This window comes from Cryptotermes secundus, unplaced genomic scaffold, assembly GCF_002891405.2.
Source record: "Cryptotermes secundus unplaced genomic scaffold, Csec_1.0 scaffold414, whole genome shotgun sequence".
Classification (NCBI taxonomy): Eukaryota; Metazoa; Arthropoda; class Insecta; order Blattodea; family Kalotermitidae; genus Cryptotermes; species Cryptotermes secundus.
Window position 1 is genome coordinate 885,648 of NW_019743151.1, and position 18,498 is coordinate 904,145.

Sequence of the window (18,498 nt, forward strand, 5' to 3'; positions counted from 1 at the left end):
GACAATATTAAATTTTTTTAAGTGTTAAGTGTGAATATTCGTAAAAAGTGTTGGATGTTGTTGAACACTGTGATTGAAATAAACAATTCATAAGAAGAAAGCAGTCTTCTGGGATTTGGCACCGTGTATAGGTGGTGTTAACACGGTATACACGATGCCAAATCCCAGAAGACTGCTTTCTTCATAGTCACCGCCGTGAAAGCCTCAAATCTTACACAACTAATTCATACTTCAGTGTAATGTAAAAAAAGTATTAAATAGGCCATGAGATGGCATAAAAATGAGGTTGAATAAATTTAAATACATGTAGGTCTATAGTATTATGAAGGTACAGTATTACAGTACTACTTTTAATAAAATTTGTCTTAACCTGGTTTTCGATTAATTGTGATTTCCATCCAAACCATTATCCCAGATAATCGAGGGTTGAGTGTATTTCCAAAATCTTTCAAATAAATAGTCCTTCTCATATTGAAGTGCAAAAATAAAAATCATTGGCCAGTCAATTAATCTGGAAGAAAACATGTTATTTCCTGATGTTGTTGAAATAGAATAAACATAGTTTAAACGATTCTCTGTGGGTGAGAAAAAGGTTTTATAGTCGATGGACAACCAGGATATGACTTAAGAATAAACCTCAATTTATTTTAATTAACATTGGGACAGTATGGAATAAAAATTTCCATTAAAATAAAGGCAGCTGCCCTTAATTTGGTAAATCTGTACTATATAAGAAACAGAACAAATATACTGTCGCATGTATCCTGGTAACGCGACAGTAAATAATCGGTTCTGGATCTGATAACTCAATTTATTGGATAATTTCACACGTAACTACAGTTCATTATTACACTTTCACCACTTCTGTATCTACGACACACAACAATTATAACATTCTCAAGGTTAACAGATCAACTACTGAACTGCCTTGAATGATGTCTTCCTGACAAATCTTTTCGAACAGTCTTCACTAATTCTTACATAGGCTCAGCACAGACTACAAAGAAAACATGGTCTCTATTGTTGACGAAACTTGTTTACTGCTCATTGCGTAGCAATAGAAAGTCCTTTTCCTATTGTTGGCCCAGAATTTCTCTTTGCAGGAATGTGTTTACCTAGCTATTCTCTATACATGTTACATTGCTACCTCCTTAAGGCTGTTTGTCTCGTATAGCCAAACGCTGTATCATCATTCATTTTCTTCCAAGGGCTGTGCTTGCAACATCTTCTTTTCTCTGGTTTGGTGTTTCCTCTTGTTGTTTTTTTCTTTCCAGGTTGTGGTGATCATTCTCCATCCACTACCAATACTCCCTCCCTAAAGGCGCCTGTCCCAAGCAGCTCACTGACAAGGTGTGCGCTGGTCCAGGTGTACTACCATCATCCTCAACCTAGGGTTCTTCTGTATCCTGTATACCACATCATTTATCAGGGTGACTATCTTATATGGACCTTCCCAAGAAGATTGGAGTTTTGGCAATTTCCCCTTCATGCAGGTTGGATGGTAGAGCCCCACTCTGTCACCCTCGTGGTAACCTGCGCATTTGGCTAGTTTACTGTACCGCGTTTCCATCCGGTCACTGGCCAGTTTCAGGTGTCGGCGAGCATAATTGTAAATGTCATGTAGATGGCCCATTAAGTCTACTGCATGATCAGTTGTGGGTTGTTCCTTGTCTGGAGGTACCCCAAACAGCAGGTTGCAGGGCAGTTGAAGTTCTAGCTATTATAACCGATTGTACAATTAAGAGTAATTACAATGAAGAGCTGCAATAAATCCAATCATTCAATCCAGAACCCCAGACAAGTGACAGTATTAACTTAAATAATCTTCCAGGTGCAGATGATGTTACATATCTTAAAAACAAAAAGCAAGCATTCATATACATAAGTGGGAATGATCTGAAGATACTCTGTAAAGGAGTAGGTAGTCGAAATTAATATTAAAGAAAATGATGTGTTGATGATAGGTATAAAGTTTACCAAAGAAATTGAGTGTAGTTTGCCCTCTCTGGGCTCCATGACCATGGTATTTTAGCTCATCTTGGCGGTAAAAGTCTTTCACAGATGCATGATCCCGCTCCAGCCCTGACTTTGGACTGTGGATATAACGGTTTGGCTCCTGTCCTTGAGCCCAGATGACATGCATCAAGGCCACATCTATTGAGTGATCTGTCGGCTCAGTAGCTGAAATTCAACATTTATACTTTTACATTTTTATACAATGAAATCTGAAAAGGAATTTCAACACCTAGTTGTTCTGTCAACATTTCCCATTAAAGTAGCCTTATGTTTTGTCTTTGCCTGATTTTAAAATGAACTGACATTTCAGAGACTCCATACCATGACATATAAGGGGTGGGCCTTCTTGGCCTTTGCACTGCGACCACAGTGACCTATTGTCAGATATATTTGAAAAGTTACTTCTACAAGTCCAGTACAACCAGTGTTTATCAGTATGATATTGATCAAATTTGACATGCTTCAACATTTTTATATACAGTGTAATATCACACATGTAAAGCATATTCTGGAGCAATGTTTTTGCAACATCCATGACAAGGGTTTTCTGCAATGCATGTGCAAACTGGCTGTGATCGGTATCAAATCCTTAATTATACCAGTCACATCATTTCATACATATGCCAACTTACAACACAGTTTGAGCAGAAAGGCTTCCTGTTTTGACATCAGCTGGAGCTGTGACTGGCATGACAGAATTAAAACTTGAAAGCTTTCATACATGAAAATACATGTAGAAGAACCACTGAACAAAGCTCCAGTACATAACACTAGATCGGGCATCTCAAAATCAAGTTATACAGAGGGCCACCTCAGCCCTATAAATAATAGTCCAGCGCCACACTTCAAAATAGAAATTTACATTAGATTTTGATACAAGGAAATTTAATTCTATTTATTATTTAGGAATAATTTCCATATAATTATCTAAAGTCACATATCTTACAGTTTTAAAAAGCAAGAGAATGCCATTTTTGACAAGTATCAAACAGCTTTTCAATATGTAAAAAGAGAGATTACACAAGAAATTATGTTAGAAATAGCAAAACATTGAATTAATAACATCAAAATTACATGTGTCGAATTTCATAAACTGTTAACTTGGAAGACAAAAAACCAACAACTATATTGTTTCACTTTAATATCGTTAATAATATTATTCATGAGTAAATTAAATTACCAGTTCAATGTTTTTTGTCTGAATTTGATTTGTTTCATTCTGGTCCATCACACTAACAATTACAAAGACAAAATTACACTGTCCAGTGTGACTACTTAACTTTTATCACTTGAAAACTCATCACCCTTACATGTTTTGATCCCTATGGATGCCCTCTGAGGATGATCCGCAGGGATCGAAACATGTAAGGGTGATATGTTTTCAAGTGATAAAACTTATATAGTCACACTGGACGGTGTTATTTTTGTGTTTGTTTTTATGTCTATTAAGTCGCAGGTTTATTCGGTTTGTTGAAATTGTTATGAAAATGAACTGAATGACAATGTACAAGAGACTACCGGACTAGTAGGAAGGTGTATCTTGTCTCAATGGTCACAAAAGTGAAAGTTTGCTAGCAGCCCATCACACAATGGCTGGGGGTTGCAAGCTAGTTTTGAAGGTAGAAATCCCTTGCACTTGTCTGTCAATTGCCACCCTCCTTGCATTCTTACTGCGCCTCCAAAAGTGATTCTTGGAAATACTTGGGGTGGTGAGGCTGTGCGGATTTCAGTGCATTAACCTTCTGAAATACAATAGTTTGTCCTTCACGAACTTTATAAACCATTAGTTGGACAAACCCTTCTGCAATTCTCAGAATCACTTTTCCTGCAGCCTGCTAATTTATGTCTGCGTGAGATTTCTTGTCTTCTGGTCTGTTGGAAAATTGTCTTTACAAAAAATATTTCTACTAAAATGTTAATATTGATTTTAATATCAATTAGTTATAAAAGTTGAGGGGCCGCACTTTGTGGCTATGGGGGCCGTATGTTTGACATGGCTGCACTAGATGATAGAAAGTGTCAGGTGCCATGATAACGAAGAACCCAGTATTTGTTGATCCCTGTGGTATGTTACAAATTATAATTTCAGCTGATATACTAGGTAGTTAAGGCAGTCCATATTGCTAGACTTCATTTTAATGAAATGCATTCAAAAGTGCTGAGCTGGTAGTCCAGTTCTGGGGTCCAGAAATCACTTAAGACGTATCAAGAGCCACTCTCTAAGCACAGGGATGATCAGAAATGAAAGTGTTGAAAGGTAACATGTTAAGTAGAGTAAAATCTACTTATAACAGAAGTCCAAGGGACCTGAACTTTTTTCTGCCAGATTTCCATGTAAGACAGATACTTCTTTCTAGGTAAAATGTATTGCACCATTTGTACATAACATAAGTATTCATGATCTAAATCACATCTCAGACTTATTAGTACACATTCTGAGTTTTCTGTCATTTTTACTTCCCTAATAGTCTGTTAAAGTATTCTCCATAATAGTTGTATTCATATTCCTTCTTAGATAAATTCTAGGAAGCACAGCATTGAGTACTAACACAGAGGGAGTGACTTCTAGTCATTCCAAGCATTCAGACCTTGTCATGACAGCATGGAACAAATTCATGTGAAAAGAAAATAAATATTCCATCAAATTATTATGCAATACAGAGATATTGGGTTTTCGGACTTTATCCATCATACTGGTTTTAAGATAACTAAGAAAAATACGTTTCAGAAACAGAATCTGTTTCCGTCCTCAGGTGAGGGAAAACACCTATTCTGTTGGGACCAGTGATTGAGGCTAACTCAATATCTCTGTGTGTTATACACCATCGTCAGAATCCTACAGTAACTACTTATTATGCATTAATTTTTCGTTTTCTATTTACATTCATAGGTAACTTTACATTGGTTTTCATCCTGCATTCTCAGAACCAGATTCATTTCCTGACAGAGACATATTTTCATCTGATATAGGTTTCATTTTAGACAGATTTTACTGTACAATATTTTGACCAAAGAAAATGGTGAATCTTCAGCAAGTTACAGTTGGTTTCATAGCAATTAGACTCAGAACTCACAAGTGATTGCACAGAGATACAGATTTACACCGCAGTTTGTCTTTACATATACTTGTATGAGGGTCGTACTGAAAGTTATGAGCAACAATTTTTTGTAAAGTAACATGCTTCATTATTGTCAAACCAAATACACCACCTCAATTTACAGACCTTTCTTTATTTTTCCACATAATCACCACTTCTTTGTACACGTTTCTCCCAGCAGTCTGGGGGTTTGAAAATTCCCCTTCTGTAAAATTCTGTTCCAGCCATCCGAAGACACTGACACACTGCTTTCTGAAGTGCCTCCCTTGTCTCAAAACGTTGTCCACACAGCTGATCTTTCACAAATCCGAAAAGATGGTAGTCGGAGGGTGCCCGATCAGGGCTATAGGAGGGGGGTGGAAGAACTTCCCACCCAATCTTTGCAATTACTTCCAATGTGAGGCGAGCGGCATGGGGGCAAGCGTTGTCATGCAGGATGATGTTTCGTCCCGGACGTTTATTGTGCAATGCATGACGGAGCTTGTGCAGCGTCTGGACATAACGAGCAGCACTGATGGTTTGCCCAGGTTCCAGGAATTTGGCCAGAATAAACCCCTCTGCAACCCAGAAGACTGTGCCCATCACCTTCACACCTTCTTTTTTGATGGAGAATGCAAATGGTGCCATTCCATCTCTGCCGTTTCGTTTCAGGCTCGAAATGGTGAAACCACCTTTCGTCACCTGTCACAATACAGAGCAAAAAATCATCGCCTTTGTGTCGATATCTCTGCAGCAGTTTTGAGGTGATGGCTTTTCGCTGACCTTTGTGGTCTTTGGTCAATAACTGTGGGACCCAACGAGCACAACGAGTTATCGGGCTGCTGTGTCCACAGTCACATGCCTGTCATCTTCAATGATCTCATCCACTCTTTCCTTGTTGCGTTCAGTTGAGGCTGTTCGAGGACGACCACTCCGAGGCTCATCTTCGATGCTAGTGTTCCCATCTTTAAAATGTTTCACCTATCTTCAAACACTGCTCGCACCCATGCACACACTTCCATAAGCACGCTGAAGTCTTGGTGAATCTCTGCGGCAGGGATTTCCTCTTTCACAAGAAATTCGATGACAGCACACTGGTGAAACGACATATTGTTGTCAGCCATTTTGTTAAGAGTGATACTGGTCACGTGATGCAAGCTATTGAAATCACAAGACACTCAAGGTTAACACAACAGCTGGTTCCACCTACTACCAAACTCTCTTTCGTCTGCTGTTCCCAGGTTGCATGCAAAAAAAAAGTTGCTCATGACTTTCGGTATGACCTGTGTATTTTACATATTAAATTTGTTCGCTTGAAGCAGCAGGAATATGCATTCTGTACTGAAGTATTAGCTTGTTAGTATGTATGGACACATGACAATGCATACCTTTCAGTTTCTTCCTGAACAGGATTGTTGTAACACCATCCTTTTCAAATCCCATGGCAGCTGTAAGATCATTCTTACCTCCCCAGAAAGTGTCAAGCCGTGGTGTAGATCTGCACATTACATATCCAAATAAGTAGCTATCAACAGCAGCATAATGTAATTTACTTACTTAATTAAATTAATTCATATTTTTCAGTGTATGTCCACCAATGGACTGTACATCTCAGAAGTTTATTTCCGACAACTGCACAGTGTACTAGCACCTATTCTTTTATCCAAAAATAAAGAAAAACACAAAAGATCTTGTAAAAAATCTAGTTAGTGATACGATGGGGTACCCAAAAGAAACTGAACTAATTGTTTTGTGGGCAGAGCTTTTGTAGTACCGCGTTTTGCCGTTATGAGCGCATAGAGCTAACATCCCTGAGTCGATAAGCCGACTACCATTGCTTCCGAAGGTAAGGACTAGTTTCGGCAGAGTTTATAGTGACAACTGTTTTGCGTGATCGTCGTTTTTGCAATGTCTGATTTTCGTGAACAGCACGCGACGATGAAATTCTGCTTTTTGCTCGGGAAAAGTGGAACAGAAACTCTGGAAATGTTAAAAACGGCGTACAAAACTCAAGTGTTTGAGTGGTTTTCCCGTTTCAAAAATGGTGAAATGTCAATTGATGACAAACCTCGTTCTGGTCATCCTTCCACGGCCCGAACACATGAAAATGTTGAAAAAATTCGTGAAATCATCAAGGAAGATCGACGACGGACCATTGAAGAAATTGTGGAGCTGTCGGGAGTGACTTGGAGCTCAGTGGCCAGATTTGTGGCAGTCGGGTGACTGGTTTTTCCATCATGACAATGCCCCTGCTCACACAGCCCTGTCTGTACGACAATTCTTGACCAAAAATGGTATGACCCCTGTTCCTCACCCTCCATACTCACCCGACCTTGCCCCGTGCGACTTTTTTTTGTTTCCTTGAATGAAAAGAGACATGAAAGGAAAAAACGACGGAGGTGCTGTCAAGCATCTCAAAAGATGAATTTAGACAATGTTTTGAAAAATGGAATAAAAGACTAGACAAGTGTATTAGTGTAAGTGGAGAGTACTTTGAAGGGGATTGAAGGTTTGTGCTTAAAATTTGAATAAATAAGTTAAAAAAAATAAGTTCGGTTTCTTTTGGGTACCCCCTCGTATATTATTTTATTATTAAACTGGCCTTTATTATTCACCCTGCTGTGAAGGTTTACTTTTTTTCAAAAATTTAAGAAGTTTTCATGATATCTAAGTATCAGTATCTTTCTCTTTAGGAGGGAAGCAAGGGTAATATTAAATTCAGCATGCCTTAACCTCTATTTGAATAATTTTGTAAAAATCTGGTTTTCATTAAAACTTATGCAGTAAATTTGGTTTTGTACCACATCCATAATTGTTGCCAACTAATGAAAAATTCTACTATGGTTTGCTTAAACCATTTTCTGAATTCCGATGAAATTCAGTACACTTTAAAACTACACCAAAAGTAGTAAAGCTTGCATACTGGTGTATCAGTGTTGCCACTGCATAACACACTCATTTGTGACATTCGTATATTTTCCCAATTATCTGACTAAAGAAATAAATTGTAAAAATAATTTCCGGTACCTAAACCTTCCTTACAAGATCATAACATTTTCACTGACTTAGGATTTCAGCATAGAGGGTAATTCCAAAAGTAAGGTCTTCTATGTTTGAAAATATAAAATAAACATTTATTTTCAATTTTGGATAAATCAGTTGAATCTTGAACATGTACTCATTTCTCTACATAATCGCCATTTCGGTCGATGCATTTTTGTAGGTGCAGTGGCAGTTTTTGTATGCCCATGTCATACCAGTTCACCTCCATGCTGTTCAGGAAACTTCGAACCTCAGCTTTCACCTCATCGTCGTTGTTGAAGCGCTTTCCAGACAAATGTTCTTTCAACTTTGGAAAGAGATGGTAGTCACTGGGCGCCAAGTCCGGACTATAGGGTGGATGGGTGATGTTCCATCCAAACTGTTGCAGTTGAGCGACGGTTTGTCGGGCAGCATGGGGGCGTGTGTTATCATGGAGAATACTTACGCCCTTGCTCAACATCCCTCTTCTCTGGTTCTGAATCGCCCGCCTGAGTTTTCTCAGTGTCTCACAATATCTCTCAGCGTTTACTGTGGTCCCAGTTTCCATAAAGTCAACCAACAATACCCCTTTTCGATCCCAAAACACAGTTGCCATGACTTTACCGGCAGACTGTGTTTGCTTGAATTTTCGAGGCTTAGGCGAAGAGGAATGCCGCCACTGACGTGATTGTTGTTTTGTCTCAGGTGTGAAGTGGTACGCCCAGGTTTCGTCGCCTGTGACAATTGAATTCAAGAAGTTGTCCTTTTCGTCAGCATAGCGGCGAAGAAATTCACGGGAAGAGTCAACTCTCTGCCGTTTGTGGTCTTCCGTGAGCATTCGCGGGACCCATCTTGCGCACACCTTCCGATAATTCAACTTCTCTGTCAAAACCCGATAAATGGTGGTTCGGGAAACCTCGGGAACCGAAATGCAGAGATCATCGAGTGTGATGCGCCTATCCTGACGCATGACTCGCTCAATCTTCGCGACTGTCTCGTCAGAAATTGACGGTCTCCCAGTTCTTTTTTCGTCGTGTATTGCAGTACGACCAGATTCAAACTCCCTACACCACTTGCGGACGTTCTTTATGTCCATGCACGACTCGCCATACACTTCCACCAATTGACGATGAATTTCAATTGGTTTAGTCCCTTTTGCGTTCAAAAACCGAATAACTGCGCGAATCTCACACTTCGCGGTTTTAGTAATCGGGAGCTCCATTTCTAACGGCAACCGTGCCAAGACTGAGCGTCCTAGCTACGTGCGCGCATGCTTGGTGGTATTGGGGGGAGTGGGGGAAGCAACGAATGCAACAGGGTTGCCAACAGCCGCACGAAAAATTACCCAGCGCTTTGGAGACCTTACTTTTGGAATAAGAATTTATTTTTTTATAATAATTTTACAGATACTTCAAAATGGGAAATATAATCTCCACGTACTATGAAAAATATGAGAATTTTTTAATGTAACATAAACTGTGGATCAAACTTAAGAGAATGAGAGTGAAAAATAAATATCCCAATAACCATCAGAAGATTAACTTGGAAGTATGCAGCCTACTTATCATATATGAACCTCAGATGTAACCTTCAAGGAACAATCCTTGGGAATTTTAATTCTTAAGGAATAAGACAAATGAAGCAACAATGATGTCTGTGCATATCTGGAAAAGCAGAGCAGTACTAAGGAAAATTACAAGAATGTCATTTATTTATTAATAACCTGTCACGTGTGTAGTAATCCCAGATTCGACTTGCTGTTCCTCGGGCAGATCCGATCACCATGTCTGTGCAATCCATGGCATTGAAATCATGGCGAGGTGCATAAGGATGAGTGTAGGTTACAGCATTAGAATCTGTAAAAGTGACATTCGTGAGCCTAACTTGAATGTTAGTTACACCTGTTATATAAAGATCACTGATCGTCTGTAAATAAATTTCATTGTACTCACAGAATGTAAAAGAAGACAGTGCCATCAACTATACCTAGCTCTGAATCTAACAACTGATGAACCACTGGAATTAGATATGCAAAATTTTGTACGAAAATAGACCACAGACATGTCTATAGATTCTCTAAAATATGTGGTATCTGACACATTCAACATTACTGGTATCTGACACATTCAACATTACTGGTATCTGTATTAATGGATATTACACAAATACATGGATTATTAACCACAAAGTAGAGTACTTGAAAGACGAACAGAAATTCCCTGCCTCTTATGGAACTGAAAGTTTTATTACTGTGTTCAAAAGAGCCCATGACTGGGCTCTGTCCTGAACCAGATGAACTAAGTCAACATTCTCAAGCTCTGTTTGTTAAATCCATTTCAATATTATCCCCAAGTCTGTGACCAGGTTTACCAAGTGCTCCCTTCGCCTTGGGTTTTGCAACTAAAGATTTATCAAATCCATACATGATATATGCTCTGCCTATCTCATTCTCTTTAATCTTATTCATTAATAGTATTTACTGAAGAGTGGTTCACTAAACTGTACAAGTATTAATTCAGATTTCTTGCTAGTTTCACTGTACATGTAATGTGGAGTATTTGATGGAAAGACAGTTCCAGAATTTCTTAATATGTCAGTAATGGTTTTCTTCAAAATTACCATATAAATATGGGTTTATTAACCACCTCCCTCTGCTTTTCAGGCCGACTGTAACCCCACATTTAACCCTCATATTTCACATGGTGACAAATAACTTGGGAATTGGAACGAATATATGTGAAAGGAATACTGCTTTTGTAGATTGCATTAAACAGTTGGTTAACCTTCCAATATACGTCATTAGGAGGCAGGAAAAATGTCCAAATGCTAAGGTTAAGAACAACAATTTACAGACAAACATTTGACAGATGTCACTAGAAGAGGCTTAATACAAAACAGAAGCATCTAGTGTAAGATTTGAGGCTTTCACGGCGGTGACTATGAAGAAAGTAGTCTTCTGGGATTTGGCACCGTATATATGTGGTGTTAACCGACGTTTCGGAGGAACGTATCGCCTCCATCTTCAGGGTAGAAGAAAAAAATATATATAAGAATCTGCAAGCAAAGAGACCGTGAGAACCGGTAAAAGCAGACTGTGGAAAAATAACACAGCTATGTGAGAGCAGTGAGGGAGAAGGGGGAAGGGCAAGTATACAAGTGAAAGCAGTAGTGTGGGAGGGGTTGGGGAAGGGAGCTAGGACAAGCGTGGTTTTTGTGTAGGGGAGAGAAAAGGCGAGGTTGAAGGCTGGGCACCACCCGTGAGCTGAGGGGTGGGGGTTGTTATGTTGGTTGGTCATGGCCTGTGTGGCCTTCTGGATCTGGCGTCATATCCCGGTGGGGGTTTTTTAAGAGAACAGATGAGAGGTTTCCAAGACTTGCTCAGACAAAACCCCCCTTCTCTGTTCATATTTCCTGGATGCAGTTCAATCTCAATTGCCTCCCTAATAATGCGATCCATATAGCGGGAATTGGTGGCGAGGATGNCCGGGATATGACGCCAGATCCAGAAGGCCACACAGGCCATGACCAACCAACATAACAACCCCCACCCCTCAGCTCACGGGTGGTGCCCAGCCTTCAACCTCGCCTTTTCTCTCCCCTACACAAAAACCACGCTTGTCCTAGCTCCCTTCCCCAACCCCTCCCACACTACTGCTTTCACTTGTATACTTGCCCTTCCCCCTTCTCCCTCACTGCTCTCACATAGCTGTGTTATTTTTCCACAGTCTGCTTTTACCGGTTCTCACGGTCTCTTTGCTTGCAGATTCTTATATATATTTTTTTCTTCTACCCTGAAGATGGAGGCGATACGTTCCTCCGAAACGTCGGTTAACACCACATATACACGGTGCCAAATCTCAGAAGACTGCTTTCTTCAGAAGCATCTAGTGCTGGTATATTTAATTACGTTTTGTCAACTGCAGAGGTTGTATAGAATTAAGCAGTAAAACAATCATGAATGTTGAATCAGGAGGGACGTGGGTGGAAGCGGTCATTGGCCTGTTTTAATATAATATCACAGCATTTGCCCAGACAGGCTGAGGAAAAATCATGAAAAAATGTTTGACCCAGAAGCCTCCTGAATGCACTGGAACATGAGCAGGAAGCAGTGCACCCTTGTGATGTGATCCAAATTGAAACATGTGACACACTAGCTAATCAACTGTATATTCAGTGAATGTGGCAGATGTAAAGAGAAGAAAGTCGGAAACTGCAGTCTTCGTCGATCATTATATTGACCAGCTATGGGCTGGACTGCCAAGGTTTGACTCTTGACAGACCCGAGATTTTTCCTATCACTACCAAGTCCAAATCAGATTTGGGGCCACTCAACCTCCTATCCAGTGGGTATAGATACGGCATTCTCCAAGGTAATGCAGTTAGGACACTAAAGTGACCAATTACCATCTAATGCCTAGATTAAGAATATGTGGTGCTATATTTCCACTCCCACACACATGTTCATGGCATTAAGCTTAATTCAGCAATCTTAGTCATAGTGGTTCATGAAAAACTTCTTTCAGATGACGTACTTGTATGATTCTCCTTGGAATGCATTGTGTACTATGTAATATGATAATATTACTAAAACCATATAAGGAAAATATGGCAACATTTAGGAAATACTTATTTTTGATATGTTCAAGTTTCTTAGTTACTTCTAGACTTATAATAACTTAGACTAATAATAACAGTACAATGAAATTACCCATATTCTGATGTACAGGTATACAATTTGTCATGAGAGGATAATGACAGTTAACAACTAAGACAATATGCATGCACAGTCACACAATGTATATTGTCCTCCAGTTTTCACAAAATGTATTTTTATGAAAAATTATGAAGATATACAGTTTGACTGTGCATTCATATTGTTTCAGTGGTGTCCTACACAAATGAGAATTACCACTATTTACAAGCCATGCAAATTGAAAGTTGTCTTCTAATACTATACAGTACTATGAAGGTTGCAGAATATACAGATATCTGAGGAGTATTTAAAGCTCATTTCAACGCTGTACATTCGGTCTTCACCATATTCAAAATCATACAATATTTTTTCTTTATTTATGGTTTATTTAACAATGCTTAAAGTAGCTCAGGCTATATAGTGTCACTATACAACTCTAATTTCACTGTACCTTGAAGATTAGACATTGGTGTTCCTTCTATCTCAGCTTGATATTTTGAAATTGGCTCTGGCTTGGATTCAGGTTCAGAATTTGGTTCAGGTTCTGAGCTTGGTTCGGGTTTCGAGGTTGGTTCAGGTTCTGAGGTTGGCTCAGGTTCTGAGGTTGGCTCAGGTTCTGAGGTTGGTTCAGGTTCTGAGGTTGGCTCAGGTTCTGAGGTTGGTTCCAGCTCTGCTGCTTTAGGTCTATATGTTGTGTTTGATTTGGAATTTGGCAGAGTAGACTTCGGTTTGGAAACTGGTTCAGAAACAGGTTCTGGTTCTGAGTTTGGCTGTGGCTCAGATTTGGGCTCTGGTTCTGAAACTGGCTCCAATTCAGCTGCAGATGCTATGCCTAGGAAACAGAAACAATACCATGCCACAGCCAAGAGGGAAAACCAATCACCATGCTAAAGTTCCTTGCTAACTATACCAACAGAAAATATACATTTGCTTTAGTAGCTTATAGAATGCAGGTGCAGCAGAAAAATCTCATTCTTTAACAATGTTAAACATTAAATATATATTTGCAATGTATGGCATTTATACCTCCAATGTACAGAATTCACAGAATAAAACCTTTTTATAATGGAATCATAGAGAACCTTAACATATTTCCTTTTCAGACATTATTTCTTTATAAAAACACTCTTAGTTTATTTCCCATGTTTTTATGTTCTGGATCAAAAGTAATAAATCCGTGATACATATGCACATTGAACTAACAGCAGAACGAATTTTCAGTTTTATTTCTTACTGAGTTTTCCAATAGATTGTTAACATTTTCTGGGATTTTTTATTGGTGCTTGAGCATTATCTTTCATGCCTGTGACAGATGTTCCTTCTCTGATTAGTCCAGAAAGCGCAGTACATTAAGGATTAGAAGAATGGAAATCAATAAATATTTATGCTAACTGCTTTGCACGAAATTCTTGTTTCACCTATCCAGTTCCACAGTAAAATTTCAATTTGTTGCATGTAATCAGACACTGGTTTTCGCTTTTATTCCTGGGGGCACAGAAATTTTCCATCAAAGGCAGTTTTCACTGCACACACAAGTGATGTACAGTTTGGAAATCCTGTCACACAAACCACCTCCTAAGTTGAATGAGATGCATATTACATTAATAACATGTGTCAAACCAGCACTCAGTTTTGTTCATAAAACTGAACACAAACTCAAATATACTAGCAGCAATAATTATCCAGATTCTTATATCTAAATTCAAGTAATGACAGAGTCACTGATCACAGAATTGGTAGATTCTAAGGGGTTCTGACTATGGTGGATGACACACAGAATTTGCATCTTTAACAGATGCATGTCAAGGCAATAGAGGAATTAAAATTTGCCCACACATAAATAACACATCTTTTGAAAATACATGCTCTCCACTGCAATACACTTTACACTTTTCCTGTTTTTTAGATATGTTTCCAGTCACATATTACATTTATCATACTACTTCTGTAATTTAATTGTAAAATTTTATACATTTTTTTAAATAGACCCACTTCATATAAACATAAACACAGAAATAATTCTGCATTCTTTGGATTCTGTCAGGAATTCTTACACAAGTTTCCTATGGTTTCTGTAGCAAGCAGAGATGCTGCAATTCCTTTTGACTCTATTAATTTTAATTTCATTTACATTCAATTTTGCTGTATCACATCTGCATAAGTACTAATAAGAGTACTATATTATTTTTCCAATTTGATGCCCAAAGATGTAGTTTTTGACCAAATATTAGTATCTTTCAGGGTTTCAGAAATATAATTTAAATCTATAGTTGCATAACAAAAACTATCCACCCAGTCTTACAGTATGCTTCATACAAATGTTTTTATATGATATCTATAAAAAATGGCATCTTAAATGAGGGATAAAGGCTTTCTTTCTGTGCCTTACAGGTGTTAATAAATTGTGTATTAAATCTGTAATATGTTTAGACTACTGTTGCTCAGTCTTTTCTTTGTGGTAGATTACTAAAATACAGTATGTCATATCATGCCAGATCTCACGTGTGTGCGCGTGTGCATGTGTACTCGTATGCAGATAATGCATGAAGTATGTTGATATTATTCTTTATAATTCAGTACAATTTCTATTCATATAGTTTTATGTAATAGAGAAATTTAACATCTCAACAGAACCTTACAAATGAGTAAGATATGATATGATGGACAGACATGTACAATATTAATGGTGGGTGAATGCATTTTTGTTTCAAAATATGTGTTACACTTTTTTCAGTCTCTCCTGTGTGTAAGTTAGCTAAGCCAAGGACCTGTTATATCTTAGCTGTAGTCATTGGCATTATAGGAGATACATTTTAGTAATGTCTTGTGCAAAGTTCCACACGCCTATAGTCTTCAGTTATTACAGTGTAGGCACGTGGACTACGAGACATATATACAATCTCACATTTTATTTCTCTTAATAATTTTCCACATAAGAATTTCCTGCACACCTTCTCTATTGGTAAAAATGGTATTACCATGGTTCAATCGTTTAGGAAATAAGTTCTCTGCTGCCATTAATGACTAAACATGCAATTTTATGGCATACACATAGGATCACAAAGTCAAATATGTTAAGAGTACTAACATATATTTATAAGAGATCCTAAAATATTTATCGTCAATGATTTGTGCATTCTTGCTGAGCAGTAAACTTATATCAGGAAATCACACTCAAGAAGCTTTGCATGTAGTAATTTGCAGAAGCATGGAGCACAAGATTTAACATAAGAAGGAGGTGGAAAAACCACAAAGACTTTTGACAAATATAACATGAAATAAGATAATGTATTGTGTGTTCAGAGTAAACCAAGAGATGCAGTGCATAAGAGTACAGCATTATTCATCCTCACAGTATGGCACCATTCTGTTAACAGTGAAAGCTGGAAATGGTATTCATGAACTTGAACCTATATATTCACAACCTAATTTATATATTCATCATATTTTGAGTGACACTGATGATGACTTTAGTAAGTTCTTGGAAAGCATGGTGATACTGCTTGTTCTGTTCTCCTTTTAGTTCTTCCCACAAATGATAACTGGTATTGACAGACCAGACAACCTTGATGACCAAATCACTGAAATTAATCTTTCATTAATCACTGCACAGAAGGATCATAGTCCTCACACTGTGTACAGTAGCACTGTCTTGATGAAAATAGGCCCAGGCAATTTTTAGATAATGAATCAAATTATTTTGTCACTCAGAAATGATGCTTTAAAAAACATATGGGCCAGATTATCTGATTTTTTCATACTGTGCACCACACATCAACCTACTCATCATGCAGGAATCTCTCTTTAAAATCATGTGGATTTGTGCTTAACAGACATATTTTGGCTAGTGACATAACTGAACAGATGGAACCATACCTCATCTGTGAAGAATTTAATGTTCACAATATCTTCTCCATTATTACTGATAAGATTCCTGAACCATCTCCAGTAACACGGTCTCTTCATTGATTACTTATTAGAAATTAGAAATTTTAATAACATTCACACAAACTTTTAGCACAAATGGAATACTATATATGAAATAATTGTATTAGAAGTTTAAGTTGACGATTACAGATGCACAGGTATTTTTTGTTCATCCTGAAGAATATGAAATTTATATATGTTGTGTGTGCCCCCCCCCCACACACACACACGCACGTGCACTTCATACATAAGTATATATGCATGCACATGCACACACACATATATACATATGTGCATATTAATTTCTGAAAGATTATATACACCTAATGAATCTTAAATCAATACTTCACTCCTTTACCTCTGTTAAGGTCACATTCAGCTAATACCAAGGTCAAGAAAATGTAGATCTATACATTCACTCCCCCATACGCCCTCATGGCATAGTGCTTAATTAGTTAAGTACAGAGACAAATTTACCTTTTACTGCAAAGAGTAGACAAAGGATGGAATTAAATGGCAGTTTTTTTATTATATAGCAGAAGAGTAGAATATTTTTAATACTGACCAGCAAATATATGTGAACATTTGGGTAGGTGAAAAATATTGCATCACTGTTGTGAAATAAACAACAATTTAGTCCACTCCATAAGTATACTTCTTTTAACCATTCACCTAGTAACCTTTCACTTTTGCTATAATTTGAAGCATAACTGCCTGCCTTAATTTATAAGCTACTTCTGCATTTTTATTGGTGCATGGCAGCACTGTATAATTATGTTATGGTTTTATACTTCTAAACACTTGCAGCAAGTGGCATTTTTACATGTTTAGTTGATGTGACACAGAGCTTGCTTTATGTACAATGAGCAGCTATGCACTTCACTAAGTCAGTCACACAAGTTGGACTTATTTCCAAAGCATATATTCATTAGCCTATATATCTTATATACGTAACACTAAACATACCAATGTGGCAGGGTACTTACTTTGGGTGTTATTCTCTTTTGAAGTTCCCCTCTTTCTGCGACCTAGATAAGAAGAGGGAAAAAACGCTATGTTTCAACAGTTATGACTATTTTGGAATTTTAAATCTCTGTTTATTACTCACTACCTCTGTATTCATACGAGATATGTTCCTAAGATGATTAAAATAAGGTCATGAACTCTGTAAATATATGCATGTGTGCTTTCAGTGAACTATGAATTATTTGTTCCTTTATTCACATCTTTCCTGCTTCACTAATGTCACTATCGTATAACTTTCTTTTGGCAGGTATGAATGCAAATGGGCTGTGCACATGTGGGAGAGTGGGGGTTGATCAATTTCATAAGATGCTGCCAGAAAAATAGCAAGTTGTGGATTATGTGCTGAGAATATGTAGAAAGACCTTGAAGATGCACCACAGGAAACTTTTCAAGAAAATTAATGGTAGTGCATGGTTCTGAACTCACCATGAATAAGTGAAACTACATATATGGAGGGAGACATATAAAACAATAATTTTTGTTCATTTTGTATGGCTCTAAAATATGGTCTGCTTTGAGTGATGAACATAAATTACAAAGTCTGAAAATAAAATGTTTAAAAAAATACTTCGATGTTAATAGGATTAAGTACATTACCTATTTAACAAGGAAGTTTTTAATTTACACAGGTCACCTGGATAATGAAATAAATGAGATTACAATGGATTAGATACATAATGAATTTGGATGGAGAAATAAGAAATGCATACAGCATTTCACTCTTGGAATGTTGTCACA

The 18,498-nt window shown here is 37.7% G+C and overlaps 1 protein-coding gene across 1 annotated transcript in view; it reads right to left on the reverse strand.

Moving 5' to 3' along the window:
- LOC111873850 overlaps window positions 1–18,498 on the reverse strand; it is a gene marked incomplete at its 5' end in the record, with an annotated part of 63,007 nt that overhangs the window by 32,990 nt on the left and 11,519 nt on the right. The window contains 5 exon segments of the mRNA XM_023868881.2: window positions 1,978–2,181; window positions 6,482–6,591; window positions 9,838–9,970; window positions 13,259–13,639; window positions 17,721–17,762. Of these exon segments, the coding sequence (XP_023724649.2) occupies window positions 1,978–2,181; window positions 6,482–6,591; window positions 9,838–9,970; window positions 13,259–13,639; window positions 17,721–17,762 (870 nt within the window).